Source organism: Mytilus galloprovincialis, chromosome 13 (genome assembly GCF_965363235.1).
Source record: "Mytilus galloprovincialis chromosome 13, xbMytGall1.hap1.1, whole genome shotgun sequence".
NCBI lineage: Eukaryota > Metazoa > Mollusca > Bivalvia > Mytilida > Mytilidae > Mytilus > Mytilus galloprovincialis.
In genome coordinates, this window is record NC_134850.1 from 19,799,337 (window position 1) to 19,823,384 (window position 24,048).

The following is a 24,048-nucleotide window of genomic DNA, read 5'->3' on the forward strand; positions in this document are numbered from 1 at the left end:
ATACATTTGTTCGGTAAATGCAGTTCACAGAAATGAATTCCCGTATAATTCGACCTTTTTTCAAAGTAAATAAATGGTATATTTGATAAACTTAAATGGCAAAATTTCACCATCAAATACGTAACATATCATTTAAAAAAACATCCTTTCGGTTCTCCAAAACTTAAAAGACATACAGCTATATAATAATTGTCTTTTCTTACACTATGTCGTGTTATGAATTCAACACCCACAAAGCACGAGTGCGACTGGCAAATCGCAATGAACGTTAAAGTAACCAGGCGTTGAAACATTATATCATCAGTCGATTCTATGCGTGCCTTAGTGTAATCATTTTATCCAGTACATATAATTATCATAACCAATATTCATAGATAAATTGTATACATGAAAACATAGAATAATTCGTGTTTTGAATAAGATAATGATTGCTTAAAAATACCAGTTATTTCATATTGACGTGGATCACTTGGAAAGAAACTGTCAGACTACCCATTTTCAGCGAAAGAACAGAAAGTGTGCCAATCCACGTAAATAAAAAGTTTGTTCGTTATTGATACCAAAAAAGGCATTTTGTGCTTAGTTGTTTAGCTAATGTAAATATTCTTTGCTTTGTTGTAGAAGATGTATTTCCAGAAGGAACATGAAAGTGTTACCCGACGTGACACTTCTTCTAAAGTAATATAGTAAGGAATAGGTAGGTCTTTTTGATCTTTTTGTATGCTGCATTCTTATAAAATTTTAAGCAAAATATACTATGTATTTTGAAAAGTTGTGACGCATACGTAGCATTGACGTAAAGAATTTATTGCGGAAAAGAACGCAATTTTGTAACGTAAAGACAATATGAAATAAATCATTTGGCTGCTAATATTCTCTACAAAATGCATTTCAAAAAATAACAATTTATAATATACCTTCGAGAATCCGAAGGTATACGTTTTTGCTTCTTTTGGTGCATTATAATTCCTGTATTCAAACTTTTTTTTATAGTATTTAGATTATAAAATTGCAAATTGCATCTCAATGTATTACAGCTGCATTGACTTTTAAGAAAGGAGTTCTCAAATTTCCCAAAATATATAGTGTCATCTTGGTGATTATTAAAAGTATAAATATAATGTGTAATATAGTTTTGTAAAAATAGGTTTATTTAAAGTCGATATGTTTATATTACATACAACACATATACATTGGCACTCAAAACATAAAACAGAATATAAAAACATATGTAAGAAATGATGGTTACTGAAACAATAATACATAAACACGCAAAATGATACTCATATAAACCCAAACAAGCATACACATATTAAATAACTTAGCATTCATTCAAATTCAACTATTCAATTGTTTATACAGATCTAATTTACATTGGTATATACAGATTAAGACATGGACTCTCCATTCGTAAAATATTTTGTCGGTTCATACATATCATTTATCTGAATTTCAGCACCTACTGGTGGAACTGATGTATCGTCATACATGACACTATACATAGGATTTTCGGCTGCATGTACTTTTCTATTTGCATCATTTGAGGATATCCTTCTCCTGTAATTGCAAAAAAATACATTAGATGTATGTTTGATTGTAATACGTTTTTCTTCCTCAAATTAACATTTATTTCAAAATGAATTGTGACATTCATAATGGCACGAGTTTTATAATAAAGTGCACAGGTAAATAAAATAAAACTTGATAGAAATCGAGTCTTCGTGATCATAGTGAAAAACGTAATTGTAAGTATTGAGTGCTTCTTTTAGTACTTTAATAGGGTTTTAAAGTGTTGACCGTGTGCACATTTTTTAAATGAAATGCTTCCGTGCTTCATAAAATGTACTTCGGTCAACGCTTTTACACCCAAATGAATTTACAAAAAGAGGCATTCAATTCTTATATCATCAATAGTTATTGCATTTCAGAGATACAAACAACAGTATAGCACAGTCACATACTTTTATTTTGACATTTTCATGTGAGTAGTTTAAATATATTATTTTACTACGTAATCTTTACAGTAATTTTGTGCTTTTCCTGTCAAAAAGATTTTAAATTTAACTCAATCAAATGTAGAGTAGAAACTCATGTATTGACATTAAATCGGTAATTGGTGAGAAAATAATCTAATTTGTAAGCAAACGTTACGCTGTTTTACATGCAAATATCATATAAGATCAGAGGGTATGCCCCTGAATTATCAAGTTAATATATTCAAGACATAAATGACGAAGTCAAGATGATGTAGTCTGAAAGTTTGAACAAAAAACCATGAACCCTTTTATTAATACATTACGATAAACGACGATAAAAATAACACGGATTTCGGTATTTTTGTGATTTTACTTATTAATTTGACAAACAATAAATATAAGTACCTCCTGACGACAATAACAGCAACAATAATACCTGCTACGACAACTGCAACACAAACTCCTCCAATTATGTAGCCTTGAAATATATATAACATTGATTAATTATGCATACGAATTTATCTTTAGTTAATGATTATTCTATAATTCTATCATGAGTTACCATAAAAAAAATTATTCAGTGCCCATATTATTTTGTATTTCTCATGTACTCGACTTAATTAAAGTGCGCTCCAGAGTAGCTGTTTACAGGTAATAAGTTCTCGAAAACAGTATAAAAGGTAGCAATTAAAAGTTGTTATTCATAAATTTTGAACGTGTAAAGCAGCGGTTTGAAATGGAGTTTTTCATCCTGCAGTGCACTTATGCAGTACATATTGTCGTAAATGTCCTTTAGTAGGTGAATGCACATAACCAGCTTCACATTTGGATGTGTTTAAACTTAAGGAGTAATACTTAAAAAAAAATGGCCGTGAACTTTTAAAGGTTTCAATACATTATGAAATCAAACAACGTAGTAATTAAAAAAAAGATTTTGATACAAGATTTTTCAGAACTAGTTGGTGGTATTGAAGGAAATGATACATCTATCCAATTATGACAATAGCACTTTCAATTATTTGTTAGTCTGTATTTAGATGTAGGGATCAGGTGGTTTGTTGTACTTCAAAGAATATAAAGTATCTTTTTGTAACTTTATTGGGGTTTAAAAGTGTTGACCGTAGCACATTTTGTATTTTGTAAGTGCGGTGGAGCTTCTTTCTAGAAATTTTCGTGTGTGATTTAAATCATAAACAAGTTACCTGTACTTGACTTGTTTGTTGGTTTATTTCCATTGTCACCTGTAATATTATTGAAAACAGATGAATAACAATCACTTCGCAAATAGTTTTTAACCGTCGAATACTTTTGTCAGTTTTAAAATGTACAAATGCAGAAGTCTTTGTGAGTGTTTTTGTTTCTATCTTTCTATCTTTCAAGAACATAATCAATACACCAAAAAAAATAATAACTAACCGACTAAATAGGAGTAATTTGTTTTTACCATACACGTAAATGTGCACAATTCACGTCAAAATAGTGAGAGAAACAAAATCCTATTGAGTAATATTTGGATATTTTGTTTTTTCTATGTTTATAATGGTTCTTACTGCGTCTTAAGAGGCCGCCTTGATTATTGACTAGCTGTGTAGGTAGTGGATTTTCTGGGCTAGTCGTCGTTTCCTTTATTTCTTGAGTAGTTGTGGGAGCAGCTTTCGTCACTTTCATTGTTGGAATAGGTGTCGAAAACAAAGTTGACTTAGCTTTCGTTGTTCGCAATATTTGCGTTTTTAATGGCGTTCGTGAGGTCGTTACCAAGTTAATGGTTTGAGCAGGTGGTTTTGTTGACTTAGTAGTTGGTATTGTTGTCGTCGATATTTGAGTAGTTGGTACAGGTGTTGTTGATTTCTGAGTAGTTGCCAATGTTGTTGCCAATGGTTGAGTAGTTGGCAATTTTGATGTCGGTATTTGAGTACTTAGTACAGGTTTTGTCGATGACCGAGTAGTTGGTGCAGGTTTTGTCGTTGTCTGAGTAGTTGGTGCAGGTGTTGTCGATGACTGAGTCGTTGGTGCAGGTGTTGTCGTTGACTTAGTAGTTGGTGCAGGTGTTGTCGATGACTGAGTCGTTGGTGCAGGTGTTGTTGATGACTGAGTAGTTGGTGCAGGTGTGGTCGATGTCTGAGTCGTTGGTGCAGGTGTTGTCGTTGACTGAGTAGTTGGTGCAGGTGTGGTCGATGTCTGAGTCGTTGGTGCAGGTGTTGTCGTTGACTGAGTCGTTGGTGCAGGTGTTGTCGATAACTGAGTAGTTGGTGCAGATGTTGTCGTTGACTGAGTCATTGGTGCAGGTGTTGTCGATGACTGAGTAGTTGGTGCAGGTGTTGTCGTTGACTGACTCATTGGTGAAGGTGTTGTCGATGACTGAGTCGTTGGTGCAGGTGTGGGCAATGTTTGAGTAGTTGGTCTATGAGTTGTGGTTGGTATAAAATCTGTTAAATAAATAAAAATAACTTCAATTGATATAAAAGTTGTAGCACAAATAGTTTTTGTGTAAACAAAATTCGTTGTCTCTGTAAATACTCAAATAATTATCCTCAAATGTGAATATATGCTTCATGTGTTTCATTAAAAAATACATAACTGCTACTGCCCACAAACAAAAGCTATGATTAGTATGATGTAAGTTTACGTAACGAAGATGCAACTGTATAAAGAAATATTTGGCAAATTATGTGTTTTATTTAAGATTCTCTTTTACAAATAAAATCCTTGTTGCACTCTGTGTAGGAGTAAGCAAATATTTTAGAATATATCAAATTTTCAAGGAAGAATCAAACAACTGATCTGCATTGTAGTATATCACAAATTACTACCATTTCTTAAAAAGGATTACGTTATTTTGAGTAAGAAGGGAACAACATCAGTCAATAACAGGCTAAGATCTATTATGTGAATAGTGTTAAGACTACAGTAACAAATATTATGCTTAAGGTGGTATGGATGTCTTTCACCGTCTTGGATTGTAAAAAACAGAGAATCTAAGGTCCAGATTTTCAATCAATTTAGCAAAATTTGATGCAGAAATGCAGATAATTAATGTGAATTTGCATTTTAAAGCACAAATTTATAAGATTATAACTTATAAATATTAATATTTGTACAAGTGTTGATTAGTTCTGCTTGAATTTTAATATTTTTAAATTGGCATTTTAAGGGGAGGTAACTCTGAAAAAGTGCATTTTCTGAAGGAATCTACATGGCTATTTTTATTTAGCTAAATAAAAAAGCAAAGTGACCCTATCTTTTTTTTTATATTCTCAAAGCAATTTAGAAAAGCTATCTTCTCGTATTTTATTTTACAATTCTATCATTTAGTTTAGCTTCTAATCAAATAATGGTGATATTTCATGTTTAATCCATCCAAATGTGTCATTTTATCACGACCTGTAGCTTGAGAATATGCACGGTGACCTATCAATTTTATGATATTTTTGAACATATATCAATAGATACTACGTTTTGGCAAAGTATGAACTAATTCTATCATTTTTAATTTAGACTCCCATGCCACCTTAAGTAAAAGATTAATATACTTACTGTATTCGCATATACTGCTGTAATGATATTGTGGAACGTAACTGTTGCAGGGGTAGTCATGCCATTTATATCCATCATCTCTGCGAATCACAGCGCAATCTTCAAATTGTCCACCAGAGAAAAGAAATCCTCTGTTTCCTGGTCCTTGTCCTCTCTCCCAGTTGCCCCATGTCATTTTGTGTCCTAATATAGTTTAAAACATACATTTCAAGATATAGGCGTTGCCACAGATTTTCAAATAAATTTACATACATTTATCTAAATTCATGCAAGACATTGTAATAATTTTTACTATTTTATTTGCTTTAATTGTAATAAACAAACATATTGTATATTTTGAATCATAGAATTGTATGAATTAAACATATCTTTAAACTTTTTAGCACTATTCAGTCGGAAACCCGGTTGAAATAGAACAAAAGAATCGAAGCTCTTTGTTAGAGAAAGCGAAAAATGCCTACTGAAATGTTAACTATTATAGTAACAAAAATTTTTTAAATTAATAGAAACAAATAACAGTACAATTTTCTTCTCAATAACGATGTGTTTTATTTTAAAACACCATTTGCATAAGTTTTTATTTATCTATTACATAGTTAAGCAGAACAATTAGATATCAAGTCGACGACATGGGTATCTTTCAAGTTGGATGACGAAAATGCATAACCTCCGATTAAAAAAAAAAAACACGGACGGAGAACATATCAATCTATTAGTTATTTTATCTTGAAATCTTAAAAAGCAAGAATATTTGATACATCATCTCGCTTCAGATTCTATCCTTTTCATATATCAAAGCTACAGGTTGACTTAATAACATAAAAAAAATCACAGTACTTGAAGATGAAATATATCGGTCAAGTGAAAAACCTATCTAATGAATCACAAAAACAGAGTAGGTGTGTTTGAATAGCTATTTTTTTTTTACTAAAAGTACTTGACGACAGTCTTTCAAGTTGGATGATGAAAATGCATATCTTCGGAAAAATAAAATTTTGAGTGTGATAACTAGGGTTTATAGTCAACCACTAAAAAAATCTAGTCTGTCCTTCCACGAAATAATTAATTTTAATTGTTTTAAATGTTTATGAATTTTCGAAAATTCCACCTGACAACCGATCAGACAATAGTTTTAAGTCGAACCAATGCAGATAAGATCATTAACTGATGCTCATTAGCTAGTAGATACATTTGTCTTTTAAAATACAAATGACATTTAAAGATCGTAATGGTGCTTTGTGGATAAATTTATCGATTTTCAAGAGCAAAATTGGCAGCGCGTCATCCCTACAATGGCTTTCATTTTTACGATTGTGAAAATGAACTGGCGTAATGGGGAGATAATTTTAACGAAGTAGAATCCTGACTGTATTATGTTTGCGCTGTCACTTTTTTGCAAGACTTATAAAAAGAACAGGTGTGTATCAGCAATGTCTTAAACACATTTGAAAAAAGTGCCAATGACTTTTTTTTTTGAAAGATGTATGCCCCTTTGTAAGCACCCTTGTACATTTTGTAAAACTATCTTCAAATGTATATACATTTTGTAAAAGGTTGGTATGTTAGCAATGTCTTGGTGAGTTCTATAATCAGCGCTCAACTATTATTTTTACAGGCATTATGTCACTTTGAAAGATAAATTAGATTGAACTTTGCACAATAAGTAGCCTGACACCTATATTTATTGTCATAGTTTTATGAAGTGTATGCCGAAGTCTTTCAACAAGGTTTACAAAACCTTGATACAAGTTAAACTATACTGAAAATTGCCTTATCGACGATCTCATGCATTAAATTATAATATCTTCTGATTGTGTCTTTCGCTGAAGTTAATCTGATCTGGGTTTTTTGTTTTATGCTTCTTTTTATTTACATTTACTCGATAATTGTTATTATAGATATGTAAAATAACGAATATGGAAACAAATCTTCTTCAGAGTTTTCTTTTATTACACGATTTTACCATATGGATATTTTACATTAATTTCTTTGATATCCTGTTGATAAAATAAACATGTTAGTGAACTAACATACCATTAACCCACTTCCAATGTCCTTCCCTTTCTCTATCAGTTCCACCAATCCAGATGCCGTTTTTAACCCAGCCTGATGTTTTTAAGGCATTCATGATAAATTGTTGTTTTGTCATGTCTTGTATCACCACCAAGTCTCCGTGATGTTGTGTACAATATTGTCTTGCATCATTCCAGGAGTGTTCCTCACGTATCAGCTGAATACATGTATCATTAAGGGCATACAAGAAGTTATCTCTTGGAATGCTCTGAGGGCACCGCTGAACATTTCCTATTGGGTAATGAATTTAAACAATGAAAAATATAAAAGTATTGATGTATCTGCATTGTAATAAATTGTGTACAGATTATCTATTTTAATTCGATTGATCATATTCTGGTTTGTTTTTCTCTCAGCCAAATGTTGTTTTTTTTTCATATTGAAGAATTTTATTTCATGCAAATACAAAATGTTAATGAAGTACATACTAAGTATTTGATTGTTTATGACAGGAATGACCATTCTCAGCTTAAATCTTAAAATATCAGGTCACATTTCAAACAAAAACATGTACTCATATGAGCAAAATCATGGTTTTTTAAAATATGACATCAATGCATGTATTTCATTAGCAGTGCACAAAAACCTTTGCAAGTCATACTGCTCGTACCTCACACCGTAGACCACAGATTACTTGTTATTTACTTACCATGATCTAAAACCCCGTCAAAAAACCATGGTTCACAATAGGACAAAAGTGTCACAAATATAATAAAAGTAAGTAATCCATCCATGTTTGACAACAAATTAAATGATGATGCAGTTTAAGGTAGCTTCAAGTTATATGTTTACAATCATTATTATATCAGCTTGTCCAAACTAACATGTAGACAGTCCAGCATCGTACGATGAGAGATAATTATATATTTATATCAATAATCAAAACAAAAGTCATTATTTACATTAAATTGATAATGAAAAGGGATAATTTGTTGACTGACAAGCCTTACATTGATATTAATAGTGTGAGACTTATATGTATAACGTTTGTTATCAAAATTAAAAGATATATATATCATTCGTCTTTTCGGGAGATTGTCAGGTATAAGAAATTCGTACAGAAACTAAATCACTCGTTATATTTAATCGGGATTTTTTTGTTGTTATCCGCGGAATGCATTTAAACTATTATATATGCATGTACGTACAAACAATTGTATGTAATCTAGGTCGTTTTCTGATGAGATTCTTGCACGAATAAAAGTTTAATATTAAGTAAACTCGAAACAAAATGCATTGGATTCAAAATTAGTAAAATATTAATGAGTTTAGCATGCATGCAAAAACCGCCAAAAATCGTTCAAGTTCAAAATAAATCAAATGAGTTTCGCCTTTTGCCCTTGAACAAATAAACAAAGTTGATTAGTTTCAACAATTAAACACATTTTAGAAATCTCTTGTCTTTTCTTTGTTCAGCACTTTCCAAAATTCATAACGCAGGTGTATTTTTCATACATATAATTTTTTTCAAAATGGGGTTAAAGATTTCAATTGTTTAAAGTCTATTATATTAATTACTATGGCTGCTTTTATACAGAGTTGTAATTCAGATACTATAAATCACTGGAGCTGAATTTTTACTACTTAATAAATAAGCTTTTAAAATATTTATAGAAAATATAACCCACCTGAACTGGAAATATTAGCTTCATGTCGATCGCGGTCAAATGTAGTCCATAACCCGATCTTTTTATTACTGCATGGATTAGATCAATAAATACCTATACGCCGCTGCTAAGGCAGCAACCATTTGATTTTCGGGGGGGCTATGGTTTTTTTTTGGAAAAAAAAGTTTGTTTCCTGTTTTTGGAGAAAAAAATAATTTGTTTTTGATTCTGAGAAAAAAAAATTGTTTGTTTCACCCTCAGCTGCCGATATATGTAATGCTAAAATTGAAAGAAAAAAAATTGTTTTCGACTTGTCGCGAAAAAAATAGATTGTTTTTCGCCGCAGGCGAAAAAAAAATTTGTCCAGAAAAAAAAAACCAAAGATTACCTCCCACCCAGACCATTGGTGTCAAAAAGTATGTTTAGCCAAAAAAAGTCATATACGACATTTTAGAAGCCTAGCGACGATACAGTAATTTTCGCGACGTCAAACGTCGACATCGGAAAAAATTGCAGTTTTCGGCTGATTTTTATCATTCAAACTGATTTAACTTGAAAACGAGTTCATGGACCCCTCTTGTTTAATATGACATTTGGTTTGATTACGTAAGAAGGTTATGTGTACCAGTTTTTATGAAAACGTAAATAGTGTATTTTTTTTTAATTTGATTAATATACAGCAAAAAATGACGGTTTTTTCCTACATTCATGATTATTTGATAAATTTGAGTTATTTGTAAAAATAAAATGTTCAATTTTATGCAATATTTATAAAACACATAAATTACAAATAATTTAACAAAAAACAGATCGTGTTTATCTTTTAAAACAAAAATGTTATGTATTTCTATCGAAAGGAAAAATACGTCCACAAATCCGTATTTTCAGGAAATATCTGAAATTTGAACCTCAATTTACTCAAAAAGTAGCGCATGAATGTATATTTTTTATTACATAGTTGATATAATCAGGTCAAAAATAGCCTACATGCAAACTATTATCAAATTTTAAATACGGGATCAAAACTGTATCGTATGTCCTTTTAATAGAATCGAGAATACAAATCTTAGTTTGTATTTCTGCTATGGCCTTGAAATGTTTGAGTTTAAGCGTTCGTGATGCAGTTAAACCAAAACAGTCATTTCGGATGCACCAAATCTAGAAAATTTTATAAAAAATTATAAAATCTGGTTTGCATGCAAATACCACCAAATTTCAGATGAAGTGAATGTACATTAAGCAATTATAGACATCCGTTCAACTTCAAAAATGTAAAAAAAAAAAAAAACATTCTGTATAGTCGGTTATAAAAGGCCCCAGCATGAAACGATTCAATTGAGAAAACTAACGGCCAGTTAAAAAAAAAAAAACAATTTACGAAAAAATAAATATGGCAAACATGAACCAACGACAACTACTGAACTACAGACTTGAGACAGGCACATACAAAATGTGACGGTGTTAAACGTGTTTGAAGACATAACCCATTCCCTAACCTGGAACAAGCTGATATTCCAAAAAATATCATGAACAACAAAAATACGAAAACTACGCATTACATGCTTCTGACTCGGGATAGGCATATATAGAATGTGGTGGTGTTGAACATGTTTGAAGGCGCCAACACTCCCATAACCTTGGACAATGATGTAACAATGCAACACGAGAACACACTAGAAATAAAAAATAGTATTTAGTCTGCATGAATTAAAAATTTAAAAAGAAGTTATTTTTTTTTGGAGAGAATTTAAAAACATTATATAAAAGGAACGAAATGATACGAAAGAAGAAGTATACATGCAATGTACATTTGTCATTAAAATAGTCCATTAAAAATAAACTTATAACAGTTACTACTCTTTAATGTGAACACAATTTTAACCCCGCCACAATATTTATGTATGTGCCTGTCCCAAGTCATAAATAAGGCCGTTAGTTTTCTCGTTTGAATTGTTTTACATTGTCTTATCGGGGCCTTTTATAGCTGACTATGCGGTATGGGCTTTGCTCATTGTTGAAGGCCGTACGATGACCTATAGTTGTTAATGTCTGTGTCATTTTGGTCTTTTGTGGATAGTTGGCAATCATACCACATCTTCTTTTTTATACAATTACACATTTTAGAATTATTATTTCTGTTTGAAAACAAATAGTGTATAAAAATGTATAATATACATGTAGTTGTTATCTTGTTTGTGTACATACTTCGATTATGCCCGCGTCACACTGTCCCGATTTTTATATACGATGGACACCCGAATGCGAAAATTGTAAGTTCGTACGAAGTTGGTCCCGATCTCGTTAAAATACCAAAAAGTGACCGAAGCAAGTACGATGAATAACGAAGTCTATACGATGGTGCCGAAATTATATACGATAGCAAAAGATGGACATACGAAGGTTAACCGAAGACGGGTATTTAAGCTTCATATCTCAGCCGAAGCCTACACGATGGATCACGAAGGCTACACGATGGATTACGAAGGCTACATGATGGATTACGATGATGGCGCGATGGCCATACGATGTCTAAAAGACGTCGTGTACAGTACAGCTTACGATGCATTAAATTATATGCCGAAGGCATCACGCGTTTTAAATTGTTTGATCAATATTGAATATATATTATATTGTACATTTAATTTCTGGAAATTGGTTACTCATTTTTTTGGAAAGTTTGCTATAGCTTGCTATTGCTACTTTCCATAGGCATCGACCTCAAACTTATGGTGACAGATTATCGCAATTTATTCTGCTCCGAGATAATTTAGTACTAGTACTAGTGTTTGAATTCTGATTCTTGGAAGATTCTTTTAAAATTTTGAGTAACTACTCTTTTGACTGAATAGATTACAGCTTGAACAAAAAAGAAATGAATGTTCACCGACGATTCAGATGAATTTAACTTGTATTACATTTAATTTAATTTTGAAAAATGAGTATGACAAACACTACTTCGCGGATCTGCCATGCGCTGAAGAGAAAATCACAAGAAATCTACGCGAGATTGCGTTTTCATTCATAAAAATTTCATGAATGAACATTTTCCGCTCTACTTTTACCTGTTTACTATGTACGTACGTAAACGTGGTGTATCGAAAAAATTTGGAATGACTGCCGGATTAAAATGCGAGAACAAGTTGACATTTTGACCAAGCCGTCGGATAATTGACACGTGATAATGGTTTGTTATAACAAAACACAGGTGTGGAATATAAAATACTCGATAATCATATGTCTAATGTCTCACGCTAAGGAAGAGTAAAGTTAAATACCGGCTTTGATAAAAAAAAAAAAATGCATTGTTTTTGTCTAATTTAAAACATCGCTTGGATTTTGATGCCAAAAATCATATGAAACTTGTTAATTCCGTTATTTAAATACATTCCAATGTGGATATAAGGCCCTTCACTCGTTCAGCATGCTCAAGTGGATCAAACTGACAGGAGAAAAAAAAATTGACCCAATGTCAATTCTTCTTCAGTCTTCTTCCAATAATTTAAATCATACCACCTCTGGTGTATTATCGCAAATTCGTATCATATAGCATCCGTATTAAAAGCAACCGAGTCAGCATGTACTTCTTAGAATATCAAAGCTCAGGGTATGATGACAAGTGCTGTAGAAATTATTAAGGTTCATGATGTGTACCCTTTGGCTAAAATGGCTGCATTTTAACCTCAACATTTAGATAGATTATAGACAAACATGTGCATCTGGAAAAGTTTTAAGGCATAGCATGACCTATATAAATAGATTTCAATTTCTGTGTCATCCAAACACAGAGGCAATGATTACTGTAATATATCAAATGAATGGCTTACAACAAAAATTCTATGAATCTAGTGTATATAAACTTTTTATTCCTATGGTCATACTGCTGTTGTTATGCTCCCATCGTATTGAGTTTTATCCTGTTCTCTTACTTAAGTTTGCCTGAACCAAATTGTATGAAACTTATACGCAATGCTTATAACCACAATTCACAAGTCAAGTTTGAATTTTAATTGTGTCACTTTTACCATTCTAACGTTTTATTCTACATGTACTTAACAAATAGAAAAGTTGCTGGAAATTTTAGTTTCTGTTCTCTAACTTTAGTTTGTTTTAACCAAATGTTATGAAACTTATACAGAATTCTCATTAACGCAAACACTGATCAAGTTTGAATTTTTGTGGCGATAGTTATACCGTTTAAGAGTTATGCCCCTATACATTCATTGTATGTAAAAATTGCTAAATATTTTCGTTTCAATTATCTAACTTTTGTTCGCTCAACCAAATGTTATGAAACTTATACACAATACGTTTAACCATAAAACCAAGATCAAGTTTGAATTTTGGTGGAGTCATTTTTACTGCTCTAGGGTTGTGCCTTGTTACAAATGGAACCAGATGCTCCGCAGGGCACAGCTTTATACAACCGCAGAGGTCGAACCCTGAACAGTTGGTACAAGTATGGACACAACATTCAAGCTTGATACAGCTCTGAATTTGGATTGCATCAATTTTCTTTACATAACATATAGGTTTCTGACACAAAACAAATGTCAATATCTTACAAACCTATTGTGCATTACTGTGTAATTAGAATGAATACACAATGCTTATTTCCCCATAATTCAGATCAAGTCAAAATTTTGGTAGTTTTGAAGTTGACATAGATTGCCCATGATTGGTTTAATATAATAATGTCTAATGTCTAATGTCAAATGCCATAGCATGGGTACTTAAAGAAATTAACAAAGCTTTCTGCATGTATATATTTCATTATTTTAGATCTACAGTTTAAGATTGCAATAGAATATATCAAAACTTTTTATGATAGACATAAAAAAAGTGATTTTTGATAATTACTGACGAGACAATGGTTTCGTTTAAAACATTAAAGCTGGGATGAAATACATATTTGAAATAATACACGTCTATAACCTTTTTGGAATAATACACAACTACAGTTGCAAACTTTCCAGAGGTGCTATCCAGCACTCTGATTACCTGCTGGTTCTAAAGACAATATTAAAGGTATTTCCAGTTACTGAACGTTTTGGTTGATTTCTAAAAAAATAGTTTATGTATCAAATATGCATATTCAATTTACCATTTTCTGCATGTGTCATATACAAATAAAGTGTCCATATTTGTCCCCAATATGTTACATACGAGGGGATGCCACGCTCAGCATTGCCTTGTTTGAACTGTAAAATGTGTGCACTAGTCTAGATAATCACCCATAGTTATGCCCATGTTTACTGATCTATCTGAAAGGTAAGGTAATGGGTTCGTTGATCCCTTTTATTCAAAAAGAGCTCTTTCCAGAAGAATATCATAATAATGTAGACAAAAGGAAGGATGTGGGGAAAGCAACAAATGCAGCAAAACATGACATATAGAAAACAAAATGGTTATGGAGTAAACATTCGTGTGACAACAACTCAGACGATACATAAAAAAATCAGAATAATGAAGAAAAAGTTGGTTTCCCTATATACGTGTACCTGTAGTGTTGGTGTACGAGGCGCGTTTATGATTTTCATTATGTTACTTGATATGAAAAATTGACAAAAAATAATATTTTACTTGTAAAAGTAAATCCTGATCCTGTAATTGCTGCTCTTCTTGTTCCATTTGAATTAATAGAAACAACTCTGACGCCTTTCTTGTTCTCATAGAATCATGATATGAGCTCCATGTTTTGTGAACGTCTCTCTTAACTGTCGTATTAGACTGACTAGTGCATATCGCGCATGACACTTTAAATGTATTTTAGCGCGAAAATTAACTTACATTTAGCTGGATTTATTGCCGTCGTAGTTCCATCTTGTCGCCTTCGTACTTTTATTCGATGGCAACACGACGGGATTACGAGGTCTTCACGAAGTCGTCTTGCCATCGTAAGACCTTCTGGTAGTTTCGTGATTCATTCGTGTAGACATCGTAATGTCAAAACTGCCCGATGGAAACGATGGAAACACGAATGCAATTCGATGTTCAAAGATGCATTCCCGGTGACATTACGATGGTGAGGATGGTGATACGAACTCAATACGAACTCTCAACATCGGACGCACCTTCGGGGATTTTTTAACATGTTAAAAAATTTAGAACTCTTCCCGAAGTTGTCCCCGAAGGCTAGAAAAAGTGGCCGATGGTTCTACGATGGTTAAAGATGGCACTACGAATAGCCCGATCTGGATACGGTCAGTCCCGATTTTGAAAATTTCCATAATCGTGTTGCCATCGGCGTAAAAATCGGGACAGTGTGACGCGGGCATTACTGATTTCACACTGATACATGTTTGTGTTTAAATGACCTTTCAAGGTCAAATTTTTTACATGTTTGGAAATAAAAAATGTTTCGAAATTAAGCAAAGAAATTCTATTGAAATTTTTTTTTTTCGTTTTAAAAAATATCTTTTTATAAATTTTTTTAGAAGTACACTCTAGATGAAGGAAACCCTTTTTATAATTCTCATCATTCCTTATTGATTGTTCACCAAGCGGGTGAGACATTTGCTGTTTCGAAATGGTATGCTGTTAGAAATACCACTTGCATTCATCGCTGATTTTGTGACAATTTGTAACTTGTTCAAGTGTTTGTATCTTACTCTGTGGGATATTACACCCTGACACATAAAACCGCGACCGTAATCGGTGACCTAAAGGTATAGTACAATCGCTGATAATGAACGGATTGTTTATTTACATTTCATATTTATTATCTTTCTGTACATGTATTCATGTCAGAAATGGCAGGAGATTATTGGCTCATGATCATCCATATCGGACCATATATAATTTCCTTTCTTTTCTAATCAGATTGGATTTATATTTGTCATACATCCAGTGGCAAACATTTCATGCATGTTTAGAACGCGAACAAATTCATAATACATACAATACGTAGATCTTGTAGTAAGGGCTAACCAATATGATAGGCGGGGAATTGTTAATACTACTAGAAAAAAGACTTTACTACAAATTAGCCTCGCAACATGGCTGTGTATTTATACATCCCGCAACCAAACGAACACCCTAAATTGACAAAAGTTCGTTTGATGTGTTTGAGCTTTTGATTTTGTCATTTGCTAAAGGACTTTCTGTATAAAATTTTCGGCGGATTTTTCTTTATTTATTTGACTTTTTTCTTTTTACTGTCTTTTGTAAGATGTTAAAAAGTACCTAACTCTATTCCCAAGTCTTGGCGTATTTCAAATTAAATGACATTTTCAATGTTGTTTTGAAGACCAAGGACGTCAAACTTATAGCTGTAACCAACAAATATGTCATTAGACAACCTCAGTATTGCCTGTGCTGTTCATTACCTTACTTATCTATAAAAAGTTAATTAGTCGTTTAATTATGAATGATATCAAAAGAAAATTGCGTCTTCTTGAAATGTCCCTGTGGACAGCATTCTTTTGTAATTTAAAACTAGTCTGAAATGTCCCTGTGGACAGCATTCTTTTATAATTTAAAACTAGTCTGAAATGTCCCTGTGGACAGCATTCTTTTGTAATTTAACACTAGTCTGACAGGCAGCAACATTTAAATTGATGCATTCGTTCTCATCACTCTTAATCTAGGATTGTATCATACATTTTATATTTTATTTAGGAATTAATTATTTCAAAAGTTCAATAGAGGTTTTTTATAAGGCAGTACGAAGACGAATATTTATAGATGTATAATAAATTGGGAGAGTCACGAGGATATTATTCTTACAAAAATAAACTGCAGATTGTATTTCACAAGCATTCATTAAAATTCAGTTACACGTATTGGGGACAAGATTTTACTTTATCATACAACTATCCACTAGAGTTCAAATGCACGCGAATGTGCGCATTTATAACAATAAGAAAACCCAGTACCGCATTGTCAGTGGAGATACCAGGGGACATGAAAACTCATAAGTCGAAAATAAAGTGACAAAGCCATGGATGATAAATACAAACAGACAAGCAAATCAACAAGACTGAGCAACACGAACCCCACAAAAACTTAGGTGTGATCTCTGTAGCTCATATGGCACCCAAAAGTTTGCTCATGTTAGTACAAACCCGGTAAAAAGTCTAATTGATAACAATTCTCGAAATTCAAATATTATAGATATGGCCCAACAAAAATCACTAGTTGATAAAATGCTATAAACTTAGGACAGGAACATAAATAACACAACACAAGAACAAACTGTAAAAATCAGTTGCAAAAACTCAATGTCTCAGTACAAAGCTCTACCACGATAAACAAAAAAATATGTCAAACAAAGCACCCCAAAACAAGTACTCGCGCTTATTGAATGCTACTCTCGAGAAAGATATACACCAAAAAAAAACATAAATCAAATTAAGTAAACAAATAAAGAAATATAACAAAACGAAATGACACGAAAGCATCAAATACGTTTTTTTGAAAGACAACACCACATATGGGACCGGATCTAAACAAGAAATTATTCGGATTGCATAAGCTAAGGTACTTCAACTTTCATTCTCATTCGGTACATGTATAAAAGACAAATGCAGGTTCATTAAGGACTTAACAATCCCCTATGACTATCTATACCAGGAAACCAACGAAGAATGGTGGACATATAAATAATATTTATTTAACTCCGGGGTGCCATTGTTTTAAGTTATCATGTTTCAATTTATATTGTTTGATGTTTATGTTGGTGGGGAATAAAATTACATAATTGTTTATATATAACTATCGAAATATTCATAGAAACAAAGGTACATTAAATCTAATGAATTCTTTCTGATTACAATGGTAAATATTTGGTTGAATTGTCTGGTAGTTCAAATTTGAGATGAGAACGAGTAGTTTGAAGGTAAGAGTCACGCACAATTTTGGATTGGTTTGAATAAATAAATATAGACTTTAGACAATTTAGTTTTTAAAATATCTTTGAACAATTTATATATCGGAATGCCGGATTTCCTTTATTTTCTTTTTTTTTTTTGTCAATGGTGGTTGCTGTCTCATTGACATATAAACCGCACCTATTTTACCCTGGTATCAAAGAGTTAAACTGCACTGTACGGAAAGTAGTTGTATGCAATTAAACCAAATATTATTTATTTGATAAAAGATCAATAATCGAATTGATTTTGCACAGCACTGGTTCAATAGATGTATCATAAATACACACACTTCGAAGGAATATATCCCAGTTTCTTTTCAGTACTGAATTTTCATTCCTGAATCTAAGTGATTAATTCAATCTGAATGAATTATAAATTCTAGTTTAGAAAAGATTACATCTAAATTACCGTTTAAGAACAACACACACAGAAGTATTTACTTTCTCGGAAGCGTCGTACAAAATGTAGCACTAATTTTCATATCCAGAAACGAAGAATGAAGTAATCCTTAAATTATCGCAAATGTAAATCTCATAGACATTTATGGTGGAAATAACCGCTATTAATATTTCTAAAAAAAAATTCATGTTATCTATGATTCATTTATATTCACTGTGTTCAATGTTCGGACATTCGATGACCGATAAGAGCACGTACGAGTGATCAAGATATCGAATGTTGTTATTGTACAGTTCAAATAGTTCGGACACAGACAGTCATCCTTTCCAAATGTCAATGTATACATGGTTCGTTTTGGTAGTTATCTATAAATGCCGTTATACCCTCGGTCATTGTTTGTCTACATGTCTATGTTGATAAGGTATACAACTTAATGTATATAAAGTGAATGCGACCCCTTATGTACATGTGAAAAATTAGAATAACTCAACCATGGAAGCAGTACTTTTATTCTTAAGCTTTTTAGTCGTACTTTTAGAGGCAAATGTCATCTTTAACAAAGGTAAGACCGTTTGTTGTACAGAATAAATTGATGGGTTGGTGTTTAAAGCACGTTTCAGCATTATTGTGCTTTTTCGTGACGATCAGTTTTTTTTTTTTTTTTATTATTGGAGGAATAAACTATGCGGGACATACAAAATTATAATGGTACTTAAGCACATTATGGAAAGACTTCTATTGGTCAACAAAGTTAATGCTTTTGTTCATTTCAAGCAGTTTGCATGTTTTGGGTGTGTCTTATGTTCTGATATTAAAGCTCTATGGAAGTGTAACCCTATTTTTTTTAAATATAAAAAGTCTGCTACAATATGTATTCTCATCAATTAATGTATATTTATGGCTTAGGATACTGAAGAACTTGAATGAATTTGTCCGTCATGTTAACTTTATTCATATAACATCATTACAGATGATCTAACACGTTGTCCTCCAATTCTTCCTCGGAACTCAAACTTATTTGCCTACATAGACACGTGTTTTGAAATAGTTCACGACGAACATTCCTGGAATGATGCGAGAGGACACTGTCAACAACATGGCGGAGATTTGGTTGTCATCAAAGATCTTACAAAGCAACAATTTGTAATGAATGCTTTAAAATACCTTCGTTGGGATAAAAAGGGAGTTTGGATCGGCGGAACAGACGGAGACCATGAAGGCGAATGGAAATGGGTCACAGGTAAATATCAAGCGTCATTTATTGGGACATGTTTTACTAAAGCACAAATATTCCTCTTTACCGACTACACGGTCATAAAAACTGTTAGTTGTATTCTTTTTTTTTTTATAAGTTACTAGCAACCATCTCTTAATTGTTGTTAATTAGTAAATACTCAAAAAGCATCAGTGGTAAAAGACGTATCTGTTAAACATTAAACTAATTTTAAAAGATATATCAAATTAAGAATGAAAAAGGGGAATGTCAAAGAGACAACAACCCGCCCAAAGAGCAGATAACAACCGAAGGCCACCAATGGGTCTTCAATAATTTTTACAGAAAATCTTGAAAGATAATTGCTAAATTTGAAAATATAGGACACGAAAAATAGAATTTCTATATAGACTTTTTTTTTTAATATGTCTCATGTTTCTAAATTGAACTAAAGAAATCTTCTTTTTTTTAATCAGGAGAAAAGATGACTTGGGGTTACTGGCAACATGGTCAAGGAGTGACTCAAACTGGGTTTCTGTTTGCAAAGGGGACTTTTGAAGATTGTGCTCAGATCCGTGTAGATGATTCCTACAAATGGCATGATTTTCCATGCAGTGGTGGACCTGCTTATCACTATTCCAGTATTTGTGAATATAGTGAGTAGTAATAGTAATAAGAAGATTTTAAAAGGATAAATACATACATGTTCATGTATATACAAGTGTTGATACATGTACACTGAAGCAATCTTTGAACAACTGTGTTTTGACACGTCATAAAGTCGTTAATACATGTACCTGTGAATATAGAAGTCAACGAAACTTTCTTCCCAACGAATGAATGCATATATTTGGAAGAGAGAAACGAATACAATATATGCAACATTGTTTGCATCATATTTCTTAAAATATCATTTATGTAAAGACAAGATAAAATTGTTTCAGAACTGTGTTTGTATACAGCTTTTGTAAGGTGCAAATATAATTGTGTAAATTATCATATTTTTCAGAAATGCCAAAAATGTTGACATCTTCTACAACCATTACGAACGTTAAAACACCGGTGCCAACAACTATGGCTAAGACTGAAACACCAGCGCCGACAGTTTTGCCAAATGTTGAAACACCAGCGCCAACAGTTTTGCCAAACGTTGAAACACCAGCGCCAACAGTTTTGCCAAACGTTGAAACACCAGCACCGACAGTTTTGCCAAACGTTGAAACACCGGCCCCTACTTTACCAAATGTTGAAACACCGGCTCCTAATAAAGACACATCAACCAGAATGAATTCAAACACTCAAGGTGCTGGTATAGTAAACAAGGACACCGTCGTAATTGGCTGAGGAAAAGGATATGAGTTTTGGGATTTAATTAAATTCCAATTACTGTTTGAATTACCTGTGCATAATATATATAAAATGAATCATAGTTACGCCTGTCCTATATGGGTATTTTTTATTTTGTTATTATTTGTAAATAAAAGTTTTTTTTTTTGTTTATCAATGTTATCATTTTGCCTTACAAATGTCTTTGTGCTCATCTTTTCTATTTATGCGACCTACTCACAATCATATAACATCATTGGCCTAGATATAAGAAGATGTGGTATGAGTGCCAATGAAACAACGCTCCCTCAAGTCACACTTTGTAAAAGTAAACCATAATAGGTCAAAGTACGGTCTTCAACACGGAGCCTTGGCTCACACCGAACAGCACTTACGATGTACAACACTATGTAAGTTTAAACAATTTTTGTTTGAATTGGAGGCATGACTTCATGGCGTCATCTTGAGATGTATCATTTTAGGCACATTTGTTCTATGGGTTAATCAGTATGAATCAAAAAGTGTGCGTAAGGTAATAATTCGTCCAATAGCAAAAGTAATGTTAATACAAAAAGACGTGTGTATGTCGATCAACACAGAGACACATGCAGCTGTCTATAGCATGTATAAGGAAATAGTCTAGACATTTCAACATCATTATCAGATGACAAACGCAAGATGTAGAGCTTAAGGTTACAATAAACCATTAGATTTTATTGGCGCAGCCATTTTTACATGAAGGTAACATGTAACATAGTATTCAAAATTAAGAGTATGGCTGATCCTGATTTGTTGATATGTGCGCCCGTTATTTTTCATCATGAGAGACTAGCTCTGCATTATACCAAAGGCAAAATGCAAAATAAATCATTTTCCTTAGCCCTAACGGAACACAGATGTCGTTTCAACGCTAGGATAAGACACGTGTTTTTACGCCCAACATTGATGGGCATGGGAGAAAAGTACATATTACGTTAAGAAAAGCCACACGAACCTATATTATTTTTACCACAAAATACTACTAGAGTATCCGAATAATTTTTCTTAACTCTAGCAAGGTTTTGTTAAAATCAATCTTCTAAAGTCTGCATCTCGAAAAAGACTATCTAAAAATAAGATCATCGAAAGTATCAGTGGAACAGAGAACACCCCAAGAAGGGCTTGACGGCAAAATATTCGCCTTTAAAAATGAATACAACATTATTTAAAACATGAATAATCGGGCAAGTACTCGCATAACATGGGTCAACAGTTTAGAAAAGGGAAGTAACAAACACAATATATTCGAACTTAACATTCTGCTCATGTTTACAACTGATTTAATGGAAAACAATAAACGATGCATCTAGAGGAAAACAAAAAACCTAACAGTAAGGAAAACTTATGTCGACGCATATATTTTGCAAAATATAATAAAAAAATATAGCGTTTACTTAATCACTGATCAGAATATAAATTGATATACTTCCATTTATTTTACACACAGATTATAATAACAATAAGTTAATACACTTTATTTCATTTTTATATATTTCTTATTTATCATGTAAATCTTATACCTAATAAGTTAACGTGAACAACATTGCACTTTTATCAAGATGACATTGACATTAATTTCATCGCTATAATTACATTTCGAGCATGCGTGTCACGTACTATTTATGTAGAATAGTTGCATAACAAGTCTTATCTTTCAGTGGTCGATTAAAACACAAAGCTCTCATATATTGCCCGAGAACACAGTTTCTTCGTAGTGCAATCCTTCAATAAATTCAATTAATAAATCGCAAATGCTCTGTCTCAAAAAGATTTTTACAGTAGGAAAGAGTATGAAAAACATTGGCAACTTATACATGTACATTGTTTACACTCAAAGGACGGTAACTGTGTCATTGGACTTTATATATAAGATTGCTAATAGTTTCATTGGTTCTATGAGGGTCTGGATGGGGTTAAATGATTAAGAATAATGCCCTTAAAAATGAAGATTAGAGAATAACGGGCCAAAAAAAATGAAGATTAGAGAAATGCGTGGTCTAATTTTTGAAGATTAGAGAAAAAAAGGGGTTATCTTTTGAAGATTAGAGAAAAAAGGGGTGAACATTAAATGTTTATAGAATAACAGACCCCATCCAGACCCTCTTTTTTGGTCTATTGATTGGTTGGTACATATAAGATTTTTTTTTAAACATGTAATCACTGAGCCCTTTATTATCTTATCTACTCTATAGAGTTTTTCCATCCGAATATGTCAATGAAAAAAGCTACATAAACTTGAACAATATATAGTAAGAAATCGAAGGATTTGATGAAGCTTTGACATATCTGTCGAGACACACTGTCGATGTCAGTTGTATGACATTGTGCGAAGTAGTGTTTACGTTTTTGTCAAGTACAATATAAAAGAGGGGCATTCAAACTAATAGATTGAAAATAAACTGACAACGTCATGGCTACAAAAACAAAAAACAGACGGGGTTTAGACAAATAAAAGTACACAAGACACAACATAGAAAACTAAAGACTAAACGAACGTTAAACCTACCAAAAACTGGGGTGGTTTCAAGGGCTCCGGAAGGGTAAGCAGAGACTGCGTCACATGCAGCACCAGTCGTGTTACTCATGTTATTACAAAGCCGGTAAATCGGTAGGTCACATTTGTGAAAAGGGAACGGGATTGAAGTTATGACATGAGGAACATATCCGATATAAAGATTCATTCAACATTACCACCATACTTTGAATTTTGCAACATCTTCTTTAAAGTGAAGCGGAATGATAAAGCAGGCTCCGATTCATATTTTCTGATAAGAAATTAGACATAGTGCGTTTCATATCAATGAATCTTATAGTAACGTTACCATAGATAAAAAAAAAATCATTAGGAGAGTCAACTATCTATAATTGAAAACAAGTCAATCAAGCCAAACGCACACATTAGTACATGTACTAGTATGTCACTTAAACGATCGGGTATCTTTATTAATATATAAAAATATTAAGATGTGGTATTATTGCCAATCACCAACTGAATTAGAAGTTAACAACGA

General features: G+C 32.5%; 2 protein-coding genes across 2 annotated transcripts; one reads left to right on the forward strand and one right to left on the reverse strand.

The window, feature by feature from the left end:
- Positions 1–1,128: 1,128 nt before the first annotated feature.
- LOC143056605 (uncharacterized) lies at positions 1,129–8,421 on the reverse strand. The gene is made up of 7 exons (XM_076229718.1): positions 8,233–8,421; positions 7,545–7,814; positions 5,511–5,693; positions 3,527–4,402; positions 3,179–3,217; positions 2,382–2,454; positions 1,129–1,557 (listed from the first exon to the last, which is right to left on the reverse strand). The coding sequence occupies exons 1-7, from the start codon at positions 8,315–8,317 to the stop codon at positions 1,389–1,391; spliced, it is 1,695 nt and encodes a 564-aa protein (XP_076085833.1). The 5' UTR covers positions 8,318–8,421; the 3' UTR covers positions 1,129–1,388.
- A 10,441-nt stretch (positions 8,422–18,862) lies between these two features.
- On the forward strand, positions 18,863–21,172 carry LOC143055909 (uncharacterized). The gene is made up of 4 exons (XM_076228959.1): positions 18,863–19,021; positions 19,430–19,699; positions 20,149–20,328; positions 20,682–21,172. Exons 1-4 carry the CDS (start codon positions 18,952–18,954, stop codon positions 21,014–21,016), a joined length of 855 nt encoding a protein of 284 aa, XP_076085074.1. The 5' UTR covers positions 18,863–18,951; the 3' UTR covers positions 21,017–21,172.
- The last annotated feature ends 2,876 nt before the right edge of the window (positions 21,173–24,048 follow it).

What these genes read in the sequence shown, in the direction of transcription:
- LOC143056605 (XM_076229718.1), bottom strand. Translation starts at nt 8,317, where the DNA reads ATGGATGGATTACTTACTTTTATTATATTTGTGACACTTTTGTCCTAT. An exon ending in TGACGGGGTTTTAGATCATG is followed by an intron (nt 7,815 to 8,232) that starts GTAAGTAAATAA and finishes ATTACCCAATAG; the next exon opens with GAAATGTTCAGCGGTGCCCT. An exon ending in ACATTGGAAGTGGGTTAATG is followed by an intron (nt 5,694 to 7,544) that starts GTATGTTAGTTC and finishes AAACTATATTAG; the next exon opens with GACACAAAATGACATGGGGC.
- LOC143055909 (XM_076228959.1), top strand. Translation starts at nt 18,952, where the DNA reads ATGGAAGCAGTACTTTTATTCTTAAGCTTTTTAGTCGTACTTTTAGAG. An exon ending in AAATGTCATCTTTAACAAAG is followed by an intron (nt 19,022 to 19,429) that starts GTAAGACCGTTT and finishes ACATCATTACAG; the next exon opens with ATGATCTAACACGTTGTCCT. An exon ending in CGAATGGAAATGGGTCACAG is followed by an intron (nt 19,700 to 20,148) that starts GTAAATATCAAG and finishes TTTTTTAATCAG; the next exon opens with GAGAAAAGATGACTTGGGGT.